Source organism: Tenrec ecaudatus, chromosome 1 (genome assembly GCF_050624435.1).
Source record: "Tenrec ecaudatus isolate mTenEca1 chromosome 1, mTenEca1.hap1, whole genome shotgun sequence".
Lineage (NCBI taxonomy): Eukaryota > Metazoa > Chordata > Mammalia > Afrosoricida > Tenrecidae > Tenrec > Tenrec ecaudatus.
Genome location: NC_134530.1, coordinates 179805553 through 179823378, shown reverse-complemented (window position 1 = coordinate 179823378; position 17826 = coordinate 179805553). Strand labels below are relative to the sequence as shown.

The 17826-nt window shown below is 51.7% G+C and overlaps 1 protein-coding gene across 1 annotated transcript in view; it reads right to left on the bottom strand.

The window, feature by feature from the left end:
- RCSD1 (RCSD domain containing 1) overlaps window positions 1-17826 on the bottom strand; it is a 71360-nt gene that overhangs the window by 242 nt on the left and 53292 nt on the right. Inside the window, exons 4-8 of the mRNA XM_075540932.1 lie at window positions 16779-16880; window positions 15649-15738; window positions 9595-9666; window positions 4932-5135; window positions 3569-4276 (exon numbers count right to left, since the gene is read on the bottom strand). Of these exons, the coding sequence (XP_075397047.1) occupies window positions 3569-4276; window positions 4932-5135; window positions 9595-9666; window positions 15649-15738; window positions 16779-16880 (1176 nt within the window). The remainder of the gene's footprint in view (window positions 1-3568; window positions 4277-4931; window positions 5136-9594; window positions 9667-15648; window positions 15739-16778; window positions 16881-17826) is intronic.

The window sequence follows — 17826 nt, the reverse complement described above, 5'->3', positions numbered from 1 at the left end:
CCCACCAGCAAGCAGCTCCTGTGGAGAAAAACTGGACTTTCTACTCCTATAAATAGTTCATCTTGGAAACCCACAGGACTCTATGACAGTGAGGTTTGTTTGTTTGTTTGTTGGGGGGGGGGGTTGGTAGTGGTTCTGAGGAGAAGACCTGGTGACCTATTCCCGTGAAGAATATAAGCAAGAACCCCCTATGAGGCTGTTGGTTCTACTCTTGTCACTTGAGGTTACTCTAAGTGGGGATTGACTTGCTCAGCAGCACAGACCGGTAGTCACCATGACAGTGAGCACTCATGCACTCGAGACCAGCGAGAGTTGGATACTTCTATGCACGTCGTTTCATAGGTGAGGTAATTTAGACACAGGGGGTAAGTGACTTCCCGTGAGTCACATAGCTAGTAAGTGGTAGGGTCAGGATTTAAGCAGGAATGTGCTAAAGAGAAGCAAGACGTACAGAAGAATAAATGAATTGGGACTATTTAATTTAGCTCCTCACTTTCAATGCACCCCCCACTCAACCCACACAAATACACTGTAAAGCAATGCACGCACACACACCCACCACACATGTGTCCAGAAAAGGGCAGTAGGGGTGGAGGCGAGAGCACAGCAGACCCAAGAGTTATCTTATCAAGGAGGAGGGGGATTTCCTCTGAGCCAAGGGGCATGGAAACATTGAGAACTGGGAGGGTTTCCTTGCCATCAAGTGGGAGGTGAGGTTGTTTGAGAAGCCTGAGGTGAGAAGTGAGAATACCAGAGATGCAGTGAGTGGATTTCCAGGTAGCAGTGATGGATAGAGCCAGCCCAAATGGATTGGTCATCATTGATAATAGATCCAGGCACCTTAGGCTTGTGAATTTCACTAGTAATACTCCCAGATCTTGGCAAAGGCAGTGGGCGTGAGAGAGTGACTTACTTTGGGGCATTACGGTGGAGAGATATAAGGACCAAAGCAAGAGGGATATTAAAATGCAGAAAGACATTGGTCAATGTAAGACATGGGGGGAAATAACTTATAAATTATGAGGGAGGGAGAGAGGCTGGTGGAGGGGGGAAAATGAGCTGATACCAAGGGCTCAAGTAGAAAGACAATGTTTTGAGAGTGATGATGGCAACATATGTACAAAGGTGCTTGCCACAATGGATGGATGGATGGATTCTAATGAAATGATATTTTTTAAGTGCAGAAAGAGCATTTCCGTGAGGTCTGGGCGGGGCAGAAGACAGAGGACTCCAGGAGCATGATGGGAGAACAGTTCACAGGCTAAAGGAGGGCTGAGGTGGGGGTGCAGACGAGGGTGGCTCTAAGGATTGAGAAGGCGGGAGGACGGAGAACTCGGTCTGGGGGAGCTGCCTCGTGAACGGGGAGGGGTAAACATAAACACTAGCTAGTTACAAAGGCAAGTTGTGTCTGAGTCTCAAGAAAAGGCTGCAGATGATCAGCGGAGGGAGACACCCATTTCAAGTCAAATGTTGTGAAACCAAGGAGACTGACTTGGAAGAGCCGTTGAATGGAGCCATTAGGAAACCGGCACATACTGTTACGGACAATGACTTTTCTGAGATGAAGCCCAGGCATCTCCACTGGCTTTCGATACGTTTGTCTTTGGCAGACCTGAGTGCCCGACATGGGACTGACCTGCGTGTTAGAAGCACCTGGGAAATCTACTGAAAGAAATGTATTCAAAGTTGGGTCTTGTTCAGTACCCTCTTTGCAGGGTCTAGTTTATAAGGACAACCCTAAGTGTTCTGATGGGGTACGTCCAGCCTATCCCATGATGGACCTTCCCCAGGTGGCTCGTTTTTTAAGCCTGAATTGTTAGGCATTTGTGATGAGCAATATCATAGCTTGTTGTCATTGTTCGGTGCCATTGAGTGGGTTCTAGCTCATAGTGATTCTTTGTACAACGGAATGAAATACTGCCCAGTCCTATACCATCCTCAAAATTGTTCTTATGCGTGAGCCCCCTGCTGCAGAATAGGTGTGAAAGCTTGATAGCAAATTCACAGCCCTTTGGTCTGTCCATGAAACTTGCTACCGCTTTCTTTTGAAAAATTAGTTTCTTCATCGTTTGTGCTTCACACAGGATGTTCCCAGGCAGATCCACATTTATTCTTCTGCCTCATGTATATTGATTTATACCCCTGTGATTTTCATCTTCGGGTCCCTGGTTTCTCTCCAAGTGCCTGGGCTGATGAGGGCTTGGTTTATGCTGATTGGATGGATGAAAGCAGAATGGGTTTATCAGATCATGTCATTTCTACCAATCAAGAAACAAGATGCGGATTAATTAGGGGACTAAGAAGCTGTCCTCTTAGGGGAGTGTACAGTTAGTCTCAGAAACACAGAGGGGAAGTTCTACCCTGTCCTATAGAATCATTCTAAGACAAGGAGTGGGATCTAAAACGTCCCAAACAACCCCTTGGTTTTTGTACAGAAAGTAGTCTAGAGAAGGAAGCAAGATGCCATAACAGACTCATATTAAGACAGTAAGGAAGTTGACGGTGACCTGACGGGACCAGCACTTGAGGGTGACAGCGGTGATGAGTGGTGAGGGCCATAGGAAGACCCAGATTTTCTTACAGAGCTTCTGCGTCTCTGGGGCAGCCTCTGCTTCCCCAGCATGCATGGGTGGGACCCGGTGGCGAGGAGACGCATTAAAGGGGAAGGTTCAACAAGTGGGGCCCAGACAGGAGGGCAGGGCCTTAGTTATCTTGACCTTGTGCTTTGGCTTCCTAAGGACTAGTGCCCGCCCGGCTGCCCACGATGGAACCCTGGTGCCGAGTGCCAGATTGCCAACTCAAAGGAGCAAAGCCAGGGTGGACGGACCTGCTCCGGTCACAATTCTGGCCCAGGAAACCCTGGGGCAGGTCGGCTCTGCCCAACAGGGTGCCTACGAGTCTGCTGGAGGGCAGGGGCGCTCAGTGGTACAACACGCGTCCTCCATGAGGGAGAGCAGGTTAGATCGCTGGCCATGGAAACGCTGTCAATGGAAACGCATGTGTCGCTAGGATGCGGAGCAGGGGTCAGGGGAGAAGAAAGGCAGACTAAGACAGTTGGGCCTGGCGATAACCTGAAAAGCAGCCGGTCAAGGTCAATCGCTATGTGTCACAGTGATCTGATTGCTTTGTGCGCGGGGGTCGTGGATGGGAAGCGGTTAACAACCACACCGAGCCGGGCTGCGGAACTCCTGCTAGATTGCCAGCTTTGTCTGCGAAGGAGCAACCCTTTCTCCCCGGACCAGTCTCCAGCTGGAGGCTGCACTTAGTAGGCCTTCAGTCGTGCTAAGTCGCTGCACACTGCCAAGTGTTGCTTACCCAGACCCGTCCAGGAGCTTGTCGGACTCTGTGTCCCGAAGACCCCGTGAGACACCTTTTGCTCCCTCTCAGGTCAGAGTCAGCCTGCCTGATTCTGCCAGGTCAGAATCAACCTGGCGTGGCACGAGGCGGGAGGCTGGTGCCACAGTGACCGCCCACGGAGCTGGTGGGCGAAGGGACTGTGAGGAGCGAGTCACATGGCCAAGGCCAAGGAAGCACTGCCCTCCCGTGTGAACAAGCCAGGTCCCCTTACCTCTGCTGTGGGGTCTGCTCCGCCACCCAGGGCTTCGCTGCTTGTTTCCATCTGGGCAGGGCCAGCCTCAGGGTGGCATCTTGTCTCAGGAACTCCACCCCCGTCCTTCGGCTTTTCCTTGTCTTTCTCCTGCTCTGACGTATTGGCACCCTCCATTTCTCCAGAGGGACTTGGGGAGGCCTCTCCCCCCACAGCTCTCTCCTCCAACTTGTTGGCCTCTTGGCTTTTTGGCCCTGGTGTATCCTCCTCATTCCCTGCTTTGTCCTCCTTCGCCGCGAGAGCCTTTTCCGTCTCTGCTGCCTCTCCAGCTGTGGTTTCCTCCGGGGGCGCCCCACACCCCTTCTCGGCCTTTGGGCTGGAGGTTGGGGAGGGTGCTGTGGCCTCCCCCTGGGCTGGGCTCTGCGGCTCCTCTTCGGCCGCCCTGCCCTTCTCCTTCAGCGTCTCTGTTCTGCTGGACGTCCTCCTGAGAGGGGGCTTCTCCGACCCCAGGCTTCGCCTTGCTTCCTTTCCCACAGCCCCATCGCTGCGTGGAGGGCTTCCTGGGGCCTTGCCCTTGGATGTGAACACTTCATCCCCATTCTCTTCCTTGGCTCCATTCTCCTGAGATGACTCTGGGGCCCGGAAGTCCCTAAGGTCCCCGCAGTCGGACTGAGACCTTCGGAACCGCCTGGAAGGAGGACGCCTTTTGATGGAGCCCCGTGTCCTCACCTGGAAGAAAGTGTGAGGGGAAAGTCATTTCACATCCGTGAAACACAGCCACGGAGATCGATGGCCTTTCCATGCCGGCTGAAAGGCGTTGAGAGAGCCCACCCAGGGAGGCCTGAATGTGCTAATCGAATGTACCATCACTGGCTACTTAGCCCCGTGAAACCGAAATTACATGTCAACCTGTGGGGTTTTGTCTCATGAAGATGAAAGGGCTTTCTGTCCAGAAACAGACAAACAAACAGTCACTATGTATGCATTTACTCTGTTAAACATTAACAGAGAGTAACAGAATTCATATTCATTAGGTGAATTTAACTCTCATTCGATCCGTTCAATCGCCTATATAACTGCTCCTTGGGTGCTTTTTCAATCAGTTTTATCAACTTCCAGGTTTCTTCACAAATTGATGAGCTGAATAAAATCTGTATAACTCGTTGAGAATGATCATGGGACAAAAGTGACAGAGGAAGGTGATTCGAGTCCTGGGAAAATTTAGAAAGAAGCAAATACATTTCACCTCTGTTCAAAAAGCCGCCCCAAGCCCAGGTCTAAGGCTTCCCTCCTTTCTCCAGCAGGGCCACAGGTCAGGACACGGGGACTGCCCAGTCCCTCCACCTCCACGAACACCCCACTGTGCTTCAGACCCAGACTTCACCTTGTTGTAACAGGGCAGATGACTGCCTTCAGGAGGCTGGTCGAAGCTGACCGGCACCTCCTCTGGCTCGCTGGACCGAGACCGCACGCCGGGGCTGCTGGGAGTGGAAGGCGGGCTGTGAAAAGGTGACACGGCCGCTTTGAGTCCGGGACTCTTGGGTGAGGCCCCAGGCAGCAGGGCTGTTGGGTCAAAGACTAAATTGGCCTGTCGAGAAAAGAGAAGAAATCTCAAGTAGGGGTGGAGAGGAGAGGGGAACTTCTGCTTAACTTGCTAGTTACCTGGTCTCGGAACTGGCTGAAACCAGGTGACATAAAACGTTTCGTGTCACTTCCTAGCCAGCTGTTCATGGTCTCGCCAGGCCCTCCTCCCAGAAGCACTGCGCACTCAGTCCACCTCCTGCCCCCTGGTTTGTAGGGAGCTGCATCCCACAACACCCAGGCCTCGCCGACGTGGAACCACCAAATGCCCTCCCAGGCCAGCCCTCCGAGTTATGGACCAAGAGGTCAAAACAGCGACCAGCAGGCACCCGTCGGTCACAGGATCCCACGCTGCCGCCTTCCTCAAACAGCCCGCCACAGGGCTGCTTGCAGGATGCCCACAGGCAGGGGGCCACCCCTGTCTGCTTTCCTCTCACAACAAGCTCCGCTGTTCAGCATTGTGCTCGCTGCATGAGTGAGCAAAGGGCTGAGGAACCCGCCCCCCGGGGACTCAAGCCAGAGTACTTGTCCCTCAAGTTCAACGTGCCAGGTTCCCTCTTGGCTGCTGGTCAAAGTGGTGGACGCAATAGACTGCTAAGCTCTTTTAGGCCGGGGGCCAGGGTGGGGGTAGGACACACTGCAATAGCTACCACTACCCCTGGAGCTTAATGGTTATTAACCTCAAGGTCAGAGGTTCGAAATCACCACCATACAAGAGTGGTCAAGTGTCTCTAGCGCCATCTAGGGGTATCGTCCCTCCTCTGGCCCTCCGCATCGTCAAGCCCTGATCTATGACTTTCCCCATGGCACTGAGGACAGCGTGAGGAAGACTCCCTCAACTCACCGCCATCAAATCGATTCTGACTCATGGTGGCCGCGCAGGGCAGAGTAGAACTGCCCCGGTGAGTCCCAGAGGCAGTGTAGAGGGTCACAGTGCTGGACTGCAAACCTAGACGTGGGTGGTTTGAGCTCTCCGAGAGAAAGATGGGCCAGCCAGGCGGCTTCTGGAAAAACAGCCATTGACAACACAGCGGTACGCTGACACACACACCTTGGTCACCCTGAGCCAGAGTTGACTTGATGCCATCAGCTTGGCTGGTGGTACCCTCTTGATCTCTCAGACCGTGGGGTGGTGCCAGCGCTGCAGAGAGGCAGGGGTCCCTCACAGAGGAAACGCGGGGCTGGAGGGGATGGGGCAATGAAAGGTAGATTCCTCACACCCACAGACCTGACTCTAGCTCCTTTGCCGAAGAGCCCTGTGACCTTCACTGACTCCAACAGCCTTGTCCAAAGGCCTCAGCCCAACCTCCAGATCGGTTTACAGTCTCCTGTCACTGGCCTGCCTCACACCACCTCCTCTCAGACTCCCCCAGGCACCGCCTTCCTACCAGTCAGAGGATTCTGGGTCTGGAGAGTTCCTATCCAAGCTGGAGGGCTTGCAGGTGACGCAGCATGGCACAAGCTTAGGAGGTTTTAGTAACATCGTTCTTTTAAGTAGAGTACTTGTGACCGTGACCGACAAGACTAAGCCAGAGTAAACAATTCACAGCGTGGCATTCAAATGACCCCCCTGTCAGCCCACGTCAGGGCAAAAGGCAGCCGGCGGCTGGGTTCAAACTGACAGCAGCAACTGGCCAGGCTCGTGAGCTGCGCAGGGCCAGGGAGTTTCTGCGGATGGGGCAGGAACCCTTCGGAGAAGGAATGTGAGCGGTTTCGAACTTGAGGACTGTCATCAGTGGCATAGAGGCTCGCACCTGGAGAACTCGTCGGACTGCTGTGCGTTCTGTGTGTACATTTTCACCAACACTGACATAAAGTAAATCGTATCTATACATACAGAACGGGGTGAGCCTGAGGTCAGGGGTGGGGCCACACATGCTGGGATGATGCCTCAGGGGCTTCCTGATGGAGGGAGTTTCCACACCACATGTCCAGCTGGGGAATTCCCTCCTAAGAAAGCTTGCCAATAAAATGGTTCTTAGCAGCCATCTGACAACTGGAGCTTTATACACTAGAGGACGCTGAAGAAGGCGGGGCGTGGAGGGGTGGGGGGGGAGCATAGCTCAGGACTCATCTTGTAAAATACGTAGGAGGAAAATCTGAGAGCTAACTGATGTGTATCTTCGTGTTTTTGCCTTACATGCACCCTCCCCAGCCCCAAATACGTTTTGGAGGGGATTTGGCCAAATCGTCATACGTTGCTGACATTCTTAAGGAGCTTTGGTTTTGAGCTAAAATGATTAGAGATCAAAACCTCATTGCCAAATTGCTCTGTCCCTGCCATTGGGTTGATTCCGACGCATGGCAACCCTGTATAGAACTCCCAAGGCACTCAATCTTTCACAGAGCAGACAGCCTTCTTGTTCTGCCATGGGACAGCTGGTGGGTTTGAACTGCTGCCCCTATGGACAGCAGCACCACACCTAACCAACGATGCCGTCAGGGTCCTGTGTCCCTTCAAGGGGTTCACCAGTGACTGGAGAGGGGTCTGAGCTTGAGGGCAGGGCATGAGAAATGGGGCTGCATCTGGGTGACGGTTGTGGTGGGCCACAGGGAGGCAGAGGTAGGGGCTAGGTGGCATTCTGGAATTCCAGGACCCCTTCCGAAATCCTGAAATGTCAATAGTGTTGAAGTTGAAAACCTTGGCCTACAGCAGTCATATACAACGTAGAACACTCCTCTTCATCCTCCTTTGTTGTATCAGGTGTGACTCTCTGTCACCCGCAGATTGGGAGTTCAGACTCAGCCAGCCACACTTCACTTAGACCCCTGAGAAATCCAGCCCAGCCATGTGCAGTTGGCAGGGGCTTGGCGCACACAGGGTGATTGGAGGGAGGTAGGACAGAATGCTTTCCTAACAATGGATTTGGACAAACCAGTGCAATGTGCAGCAGCTGGATTTCAGCTCTAGGCACGGGATGGCCTGAGCTGCATTAACACTGTGGGGGAGAGAGTTTGGCAATGCCTGGGTGATTTCCCACAGCTATCTAGTCCCTTTTCCAGAAGACTCTTGAAGAATCTTGTTATTGAGCAGCCACCAACCATCATTGGGAGTTAATTGCATGAGACCCTGTTTGATCTGAGTCTTTGCTTAGCCCTTAGCAAACAAGTAGAGGACTGTGAGATCCTTATCTTTTGGGAGAGTTTGATCATTAGGTGGTTATCAGAGGCCAATTATCCAGGTGTCACAGATGGCGCTACTCCCTGATAGACATGGGGCTGCTCCCTGATAGACTGAGAAGAGGTAGCAGCAGGTAATGAAAATTCTGCACTGGGGATGCCTGGTAGAGATTGATCAAGGGTAACTTAACCAAGAGGAATTACTGAAACCCGAATGAAGGCCGACCATGATAGTGGGACAAGAGGAAAGTAAAAGGAAATAGAGGAAAGAACTAGGAGGCAAAGGTCATTTATAGAGGTCTATATACAGGCAAGTATATATATAATGATAGGGAAATAGATCTATGTACATAATTTCTAGGTTAAGTATCAAGGTAGCGGACAGACATTGGGCCTCTATTCAAGTACTCCCTCAATGCAAGAACACTTTGTTCTAATAACCTGGCATTCTGTGATGCTCACCTTCCTGACATGATTGCTGAAGACAAAATGGGGGCATAGCAAATGTGGTGAAGAAAGCTGATGGTGCCTAGCTATAAAAAGATATAGCATCTGGGGTCTTAAAGGCTTGAAGGTAAACAAGCAGCCATCTAACTGAGAAGCAACAAAGTCCACATGGAAGAAGCACAGCAACCTGTGTGATCATGAGGTGTCAATGGGATCAAGTATCAGGCATCACAGACCCAGGGGAAAAAGTCTTATCAATGTGAGTAAGGGGGAGTGCGGAGTGGAGACGCAAAGCCCATCTGTTAGACAATTGGACACCCCCTTGCAGAAGGGTCACAAAGAAGAGAGAAGCCAGTCAGGGTGCAGTATAGCACCGATGAAACACACAACTTTCTTCTAGTTCTTTAATGCTTCCCCTCTCCCCAACTATCATGATCCCAATTGTACCTTACAAATCCAGCTACATCAGAGCATGTACATGGGTACAGATAAGAGCTGGAAACACAGGGAATCCAGGAAGATAAACCCCCCAGGACCAATAATGAGAGTAGCGATACCAGGAGGGGAAGGGGAAGGTGGGTAGGTGGGTGAAAGAAAAGGGGAACTAATCAAATTGATCTACATATAACCCTCTCCCTGGGGACGGACAACAGAAAAGTGGGTGACGGGAAACATCGGTCCATGTAAGACATAGAAAAATAATAATTTATAAATTATCAAAGGTTCGTGAGGGAGGAAGGGGAGAGCAGATACCAAGGGTTCAAATAGAAAGGAAATGTTTTGAAAATGATGATGACAACAAATGTACAAATGTGCTTGACAGTGTATGTATGTATGTATGTATTGTGTTGTATGAGCCCCAATAAAATGATTAAAAAAATAGAAAATCATACACTTACCTGCAGCTTCTCTATCAGAGGTGAGCTCTTCACCTTGATCTTAGGAGGGTGGCCAGCATTGGGTGCTGATTTCTACAGAGCAAAGAGACCAAAACAACCAAATGAACGAGGAATACAGAGACAGTTCTGCCCGGGGCTTGGAGGCCACGGGGGAAGCAGAAGAGGAGAGGCAGTTTGTTCTACCATCCCATCACTTGTTCCGATGGTCCACTTGCCTCATCAGTGCATGGGCTGCCCTGTTCTCCCTAGCTCACCTCACACCAGTATGGCCACGTGAATCTGTAAGTCAGAAAAGCCAGGCTGGACGGTGTTATGGGAGCATCCTAAACCCTGGCAGAATGGCTTCATGCTCTTTATGAACGAACAGAGTGTGTGCGAGGGCAGGATGAGCAACAGCATTCGCCAACAATGAAAGGGGATTCAGAGATAAGGGGGAAAATGACCCTCCATTCTGCTTGCCACAGCTCAACCGATCAGGAGTGAAACTTAAAATCCCCTCAAACCAGGATGTTTTGGGGAAATCCCATCAGTGGTGTTGATTATGAATATTCCAAAGCACGGTTCATTTTAAAGAAGCATACACTGATTGGGGAACTATTACGTTCCAGGCATTGTGCTAGTTAGATAAAGATGGATATGATTTCATTTTTCTAGGTCATATGGTAACAATCAATGGCTGGCACACACAGATACATATATGTATACATACAAATGTGCTTATAGGCACATGCGCGCACACACACTAATATGTGTATTAGTCATCTGTATGCTATATTGTCCAGAGTCTTGGTAGCCTAGTAGTGTTAGGCATTGGACTGCAAGTACTAGGGTGGCAGTTCAAAACCACCAGCCTCTCTGAGGGAGAAAGATGGGGCTTTATACTCCTGTCAAGAGCAATAGTCTCAAACCCTGTTCTCCCTGTCTGTCGGGGTCACTATGAGTTGGAGTGTACTTGATGGTACTGATTTGGATGAATGTGTACTATACTACTGTAGATGTTTCTGTGCTGACTGTGTCTCAGAAAGCCTGTCTTTGGGAGATAATACCCCAAAATATCAACTCCTTCTTACCCTGTCTACAGCCCCCATAAGCTTGAGTCTTGTTCTGTGGGTGTACTGATCATCAGCATGTAAAAATGATGACAGTGGTGATCGTGATGAAAGTGAAGGTGAAGACAGGATCCATGCTGACTCTCTTGTTGCTGGATGCAGGCCGAGACAGAGGTGGCGTTGTTCTACAGTTAAGGGCGGTGTCCCTTCATCCAATGTCCCCCTGCACTAATTTGTCAGAATCACCCGAAGACGCATGCTACTTGGCTGGAAATAGTCTGAGAGACTTCTTGAATGAGAAGACTGCATGTTAGTGCTGGGAGGAGGGAGACTTACTCAACTGAATTCCTTGTGATCTTTTTAGGGTCCACACCGAATGAGACCATGCTGGCATAGGATGGTCACTAACTGGCAATCTGAGGCCCCATTCTAATTCTAGCTTTGACAGATGGGTAGCCTTGGCTTCGGTGGCCTACCCAAACCCAAGGGGGGGGGGTGTAGAGTAAAGGATTTCCAAGAACTCTGCCACTTCTAAGGCCCCCTGCCTTATTCCTAGAGTGGTCTTTCAAGGAGCCCTTGCCCAGAGAACACGCCCTAGTCGTGCAAGTGGTTCAGCTGCAACCCTAAAGGTCAGCGGTTCGAACCCACCAGCCACTCCAAAGGAGAATGATGTGGCCATCAGCTCCCAGAAAAAATTACAACCTTGGGGAGCCGGTGGGGAAGTTCTCCTCCATTCTCTAGGGGCTCCCAAGAGGAACTGATTCTACAGTGGTATGGTTGCTGTTGTTGGGCACCATATAGTCGGCTCCAGCGCACAGTGACTAGACGTACAACAGAACACAGCCCTGCCGTGCCGTGCCATCCTCACAATTGTGATGTTTCGGCCACTGCTGCAGCCACTGTGCCCATCCTTCTTGCTGAGGGCTCTCCTCTTTTCCGATGACTTTACCAAGCATGATATTCCTCCTGAGAACCTGGCCAACCTACGAGATGAAGTCTCACCATCCTTGCTTCTCAGGAATCTTCTGGCTGCCCTTCCTCCAAGACAGGTCGGTTTGTTCTGGCACTCCACGATAGTGTCAGTATTGGGGGCCAACCCCTTATTTCAAATGCATGGATTCACCTGCGGTCGCCCTTGGTCAGCTTTCCCATGCGTACGAGGTGGATGGGAACAGCGTGGCCTGGATCAGGCGGACTCTGGTCCTCAGAGCGACATTCATGCTCCTCAGCATGTTACAGAGGTATCGTGCCCAATACAATGTGTCATGTGATTTCTTGAGTGCTGCTTCCCCAGATAGTGCATCTCAGCAAAGTAAAATTCTCAACAACTTCAAGCCTCCCTCCCTCTATGGAGCTGTTGGCCACTGGCCCAGCGGTGCAGATTGTGGTTTGCTGTGGGTTAAAATCCATACCAAAGGCTCTAGTCTTTGATTTTCATCAGCAAGACAGTAGTGGGCTTGTTTACTTTTATTTTATCTTGTCCACAGTAGATAGTGAGTAAGAAGAGCTTCCAAGCCATGTTGGGTCATCCTTAATTTTTGTGTTTTTCAGTGTATATTTGCATGAGCTAGTGTTTGTGTGTGTGTGTAAGAGAGAGAGCTTTATATCAAGAAGCAATTATGCATCAATAAAACATCCCAGCCCAGTCCAGATTAAGTCCATGATTCAATATTAGCCCTTGAATCTGATATTTGCCCATGAATTCCTCTCAAGACTCATGTAACACATGCAATGATGCCGAATGCAGGAAGATCACAGGCCCTTCAGTGGAAAGTCTTATGGATCCAGTGGCAGTGGAAGCATCTCAACATTGGTAGCATCTCCATGTGGCTCCTCCAGCTCCAGGACTCTTGCGTAGCTCCAAGTGTCTTGTCAGCAGGAATGTCTCAGGGAGTGAGTGTGTGTCCCGCTTCCAGCAAGCTTTAGCGCCTCCAAATGAAGTCCTCAAACAGTGACCTGATTGACACGCTAGTCTGAAATTGACAACAGATTATGCAATTACCACAATTTCTCTCTCGGGTGTTTTTTCTTTTCTGGTTTTGAATTTTGTTCCTTATTTTCCTTCCGTTGTATTGAGGGCATCCTACTGTGAGCTCTTTCAGGGTAGGTAATGGTGGTAGCTAGACACATCTCGTTCTGGTCACAGGGTGCTGGAGGCTGGGGTTCACTGGTCCATTGATCCTTTGGACTAGCCAGTCTGTTCATCTTTGCTCTTCGTCACCTTCTTTTCTCTTGATGGGGACAGACCAGTTGCTGTGCCTTAGATGGCTGTTGACAAGTGTTCAAGACGCCACTGCTACGCACCAACGTAGGATGTAGACCTTTCATTTATATATATATAAGTCATTTTATTAGGGGCTCATACAACTCTTATCACAATACATCCATCCATTGTGTCAAGCACATTTATACATATGTTGCCATCATCATTTTCAAAACATTTTCTTTCTCCTTGGAGCTAGTGTTTTTTAAAATTACTGTTTTAGAGATTATAGTCCTGATTTTGCTGGGAAAGCTAATTTTTTTTGTCATACTGTAGTTTCTCCTGTCCCCCCATTGATCACTGTCCTCTGAGACAGTGGACATCAGTCAGCCCTGTTCCTGAACCCAGAACAGTGCTGGGGACCCAGCTGAAGCTCGGGAGACTGGATGCTGTCAGTTTAACTGCAAAGCTGGAAAAGAAAACAAAAAAACCCGAGACAAACGCTAATGCCTGTGAATGACAGCAGGTGGCAGCATTTTCCCTCATGTTTAACCAGTGGCCAGTCTGAGCAGCTAGGTTAAACACGCTTTGGGTTGGGTTGCGGGGAGGGATTACATTCTCTGGTCACCCTCTCAGGCTCGAGCAGGTGCAGGGAGAGAACCGGGCTGGAGAGGAAGGGCAAGTTCCCTTGTAGCTTTGTGCTTCGGGAACAAAGAGGCGTCCTAACTAGGTCCCTCCACCCTGAGGCTCACCATGGCTGATGGTGTGGGCTCTGCAGGCTGAACTATGGGCTCAGAGGAGATGGGTGGGTAGCAGCTTGTCCTGCCCAGTCCAACAGTGCTGCCCATGGGTTCTATTTCTATGAGCATTTCAGGGCCAGATCCCCAGAGGCAGGGTCCTTCTTTCTCCATGCCAGCAGCCTGCCTCTTCCCTTCAGCCTTTCCAGGTACTGAGTTCACTCGGGGTCCTGCAGACTCAGAGTGACGCAAAAGAGCCATTGGATGCAAATGGCATCGCTGCTGCTGCTGCTGTTTACTCACTGCCGTTGGGTCTGTTCCTAGTCCTAGCGACCCTGTAGGACAGGGCAAAACTGTCCCTGTTGGTTGCCAAGACTGTATATCTGTATGGGAGTAGAAAGCCTCATCTGTTCCTCCCAAGGAACAGTAGGCGGTTTTGAACTGCTGACCTGGAGGTTAGCCCCCCAATATGTCATCCGTTATGCTGCCATGAGCCAAACACAGGCCTCTTCGTTCCCAGGGCAGACCAGCCCCCATGGTCTGTCTGTGTGCTTGGTGCTCTCGTCCGTCTGTTACGGATAAGGAGCAGGCTCAGTGGGCACAGTGGTTTCTGGACCAAGCCTCTGCATCAGGAGGCAGCCCCCCCCCCCCCCCCGCCTTACAGGCTCCATCAGGGCTATTGCCTCAGCCTGTCACATAACAGCGGAGAGACAAAGACCAGAGGGTGAAAGTCACAAGGAGGCATTGACCCTCAGCAAAGGGAAGTTGTTGATACACTGCTCAGGACTGATAACTCGCGAAACCACTAATTATGGTAGAGATGGAAGGCTTCCAATGAAAAGACCTGCGGGCTACACGTGTGCTCCTGGGGGGTTTGCAGCACAGACCTGAGACCCTGTTCAGTGGATTGGAGGGTATTGTTGGCGCAGGCAGGGCTTCAGAACCCCCTCACCAACTCAACCAGGAATAATTCTGAGTTTACCCATTTCATCTGACAGGTTTCTGCCTACAAGCTTGCCCTGGATCTGCGTCCACCCTCGAGATTTCGAGATGAAGGAATGCAGGCATCGAGAGGCTTGCCCAAGCTCACTCAGGAATCCAGTGCCCACCATCAGGATGGCAAGTCAGTTCCCACTCAGAGTGCGCCCGTGAGCAGCAGATCCTCACAATTTCCGGGCTGCACCCCCGCCCAATCGCTGCTGTGTCTGAGCCCACTGTTGCAGCCCTGTGTCAATTCGTGTTGTCAAGGTCTTCCTCTTTGCCTGTAACTCCCTAATTCCCTGTGCTGGCTCCCCACAAGGGAGTGAGGGAGGGGAGAAGGTGGTGGCAGTGAACCTTGGGAATGGATCCGTCCTGGGTTTGAAGGCTTGGATTGGCACCAGCCCTCCCAAGCTGGACAGCGGGGCAAGAACCCTCATTTCTATGAGCACAGCGAGGGCTGGGGCTGCTGGAGTCGGTGTGGAGAAGTCACTGGAGTGGCTGCAGGGAGACTAATGAGCCTGCAGGCAGAACGTCTGTCACAGACCACGGTCTACGATACCAGATCCCTCATTATGTTGGTAGCCTTGGCTATTTATATCCGAGGGCAGAGAAGCCTCCAGGGCTCTGGTTCCCTTCCAATGATCCAGAACAATGGGCAGCCTTGACAAGGCCGTTGCAGGGCCGTGGGATGGTCCCAGAACCATCCTGCCTCCCACAAGAGCCTCCCTCGTCCCTGTGAGTCTCATCCCAAGACCCAACACATCAGCCCTGCGAAGAAAACGTAAAGTGGCTGGCTCCAGGGTCCAGCATGCCCCTCAAATGTGGCCCGGCTGCTTGGCTGAAAATGCTCTGGCTTGAGAAACAGGGAGCCCATCCTTGAGGAGGCTTGTCGAGGGAGGGGAGGGCCTCGTTTTCAAAACAGAGCACTCAGGAAGCATCCCCAAGAGGAGGTTGCAGTCCTGAATGGGAAATGGAGACGTTCCTGTGCAGCTTTGAGGGCCTACTGTGTGAGCCCTCTGTCTGGCCCTTCCACAAAGGAGAGAGATGGTGGACAGCCGTGAGCCGCAAGCCCCGCAGTGCTTACCTCCTCACCATTCTGGCCCAGCTCTGCCTTGGGGAGGAACAGGGGGAGAGAGCAGGGTGGGTTTCTTCTTGTTGGCTTACTGGCTGGTGTCTGGAAGGAGGCGACAGACAGACATACAGAAAGAGAGAGAGAGAAAGAGAAAAAGAGTGTCAGGCACAGGGAGGAAGAGGAAGGAAGTGGAAGTGGGTTGGGGCAATGTTGAGGGAGATGTGGAGGAGAAAAAAGGGTGGGGTGGGGGCTTTGAGTGCTGTGGGGACCACACTTGGATCGTGTCAATTGTTTAGCTCAACAGCCACCCATCTGCCTTTCAGCCTCTCCTCTCCACTCCCTCTCCAGCGCCAGCACCAGCCACAGCCCCTTTACCTTGAGGGGGGCACCCCAATCTCCCAACACCCCCCACACCCAGCCTCCAGCCAGCAGGGGGTCCTTCCCCCTTGATGCTGTTTCTTCAGGATCTAGAAAGGAACCCAAACCATCCGAGCTCCCTGCACCGAGCCCACAGGACAGGGAGGGCTGCTCCTGAGGGCGTCCCACACTGCGGCCCTTTACCCGGGTCCTCTGGTCTCCATGGGCCTGTAAGTCCCACCAGGGCCTCTTTGGTTTTCTTTAAGAATCTGAGTTCTGTTTGCAGGGAACCTCTTCAAGCGGGACACAGCCAGGCCTGGCCCAGCTGTGTGAGGGTGATGAAGATAAAGATGAAGCAGCCTTTATCTTAAAAGGAATCCACAATGTAATTGCTACCACTAAATGATTGTGCACGTGAGAAACCGGCCAAATTGCCAACAAATGCTGTGTTACAGAGATACTGTGTCTCTACAGACAGAGTTTGAGTGTGTGTGTGTGTGTGTGTGTGTGTGTCCTCTCAAGAAATAAATCCAGACCCCCCCTCTCCGCCAGGCAGGGCTTGCCCCGCCCCGCTGCCTCTCACGGCCCCTGGCTCTGTGCGGAAGGCCTGGGCATGAGGCAGAGGCCATGGCCACATTCCTGGCATTCAAAGGGACCCCTTTCTGGCTTCTCTTCCTAATTTGGCAATTACCAAGCTTCCTCTCTCTCCCCCCAGGCCTGACCCAGACTTCCCCTTCCTCCAGCCCCGCCTCCCAGAAGAGGGGCTCCCAGGGCCCCTGATTCACCTCCTTGGCTGCAGCGGCCTGCTCCCTAAAGCGCCCTGCCAGCTGGGCCACCGAAGGGGGTGAGGAGCTGTCCACGTTGGCGTTGGTCTCTGCCGATCTTTCCTGGCAAACCGAGGAGGAGAAGCAGAGTTAGTCAGCAAGTGTGTCCTCTGGGCCTTTTCAGCCTGGGGACAGGCACTGGGGGACATGAAGGCCCTAGTGGGGCTACACACAGGACTGATGTGGCCAGGAAGGGGTTCCAGAGGATTTACAACTGGCTCCTGCTTAAAGGATCTCGACAAACGAAAGATGCCAGTCAACCATGCTTTGTGATTATTGGCTGCGTGCATGGCCCTGGGCATGGGCTGGGTGTGTGTGGGTGGGGAAGGGGGGTTCTGCTGAGGAAGCAAATGGTTCCCTGTTCAGCAGGAGTCTCAGAGGCCATACAAGCCCCTCCAAGACCCCACCTGTCAGTGTAGAAGTGTCTTGCTTTTGTGTAGGTGGGGCGTTGGAACAATGGGAGCTGGTAGAACACATCTGGGGAAAGCCTTTTCACCGGAGGTCACTTACCACCTGTAAGTATCAGAGGGAGTATGCACTGCAAGGACGGATGCCTGAGGGAGGGGAGGGGCAGGGAGCAGGGTGGGAGGAACTGATGGCCAGCTTCAGCCTCTGACGGCTCTGTGTCCGGGCGGAGTTCAGTCAGTAACCTCAGCTGAATGACTTAACCCTTCCATGTCATGGCAGGGATGTTTGTGGCACACCAATCTCCTGCACATTAAAGGATGCACTCAGAAGTACTGGGTCAGGGCCTGGTGTAGACGTGCTTTGTAAGGGTGGGTTGCCATTATTAAAAGAGCATTTCTGATGACTTAGGTAGGGTCATTTGCTACCTCCACAGAGTCGGCACTGAGAGAGATGGGCCGCTTTCCCCTCCTCACCCTTTGCGCTAAAAGAGTAACCCGCACATTCGCTTTGTCCATGTGCCTGCTCTCCATCCACTGCAGGGATCCGTCCACAGTGGGGTTGACTGTGGATCAGTGCCCGAGTGGACAGGTCTCGAGAGCAG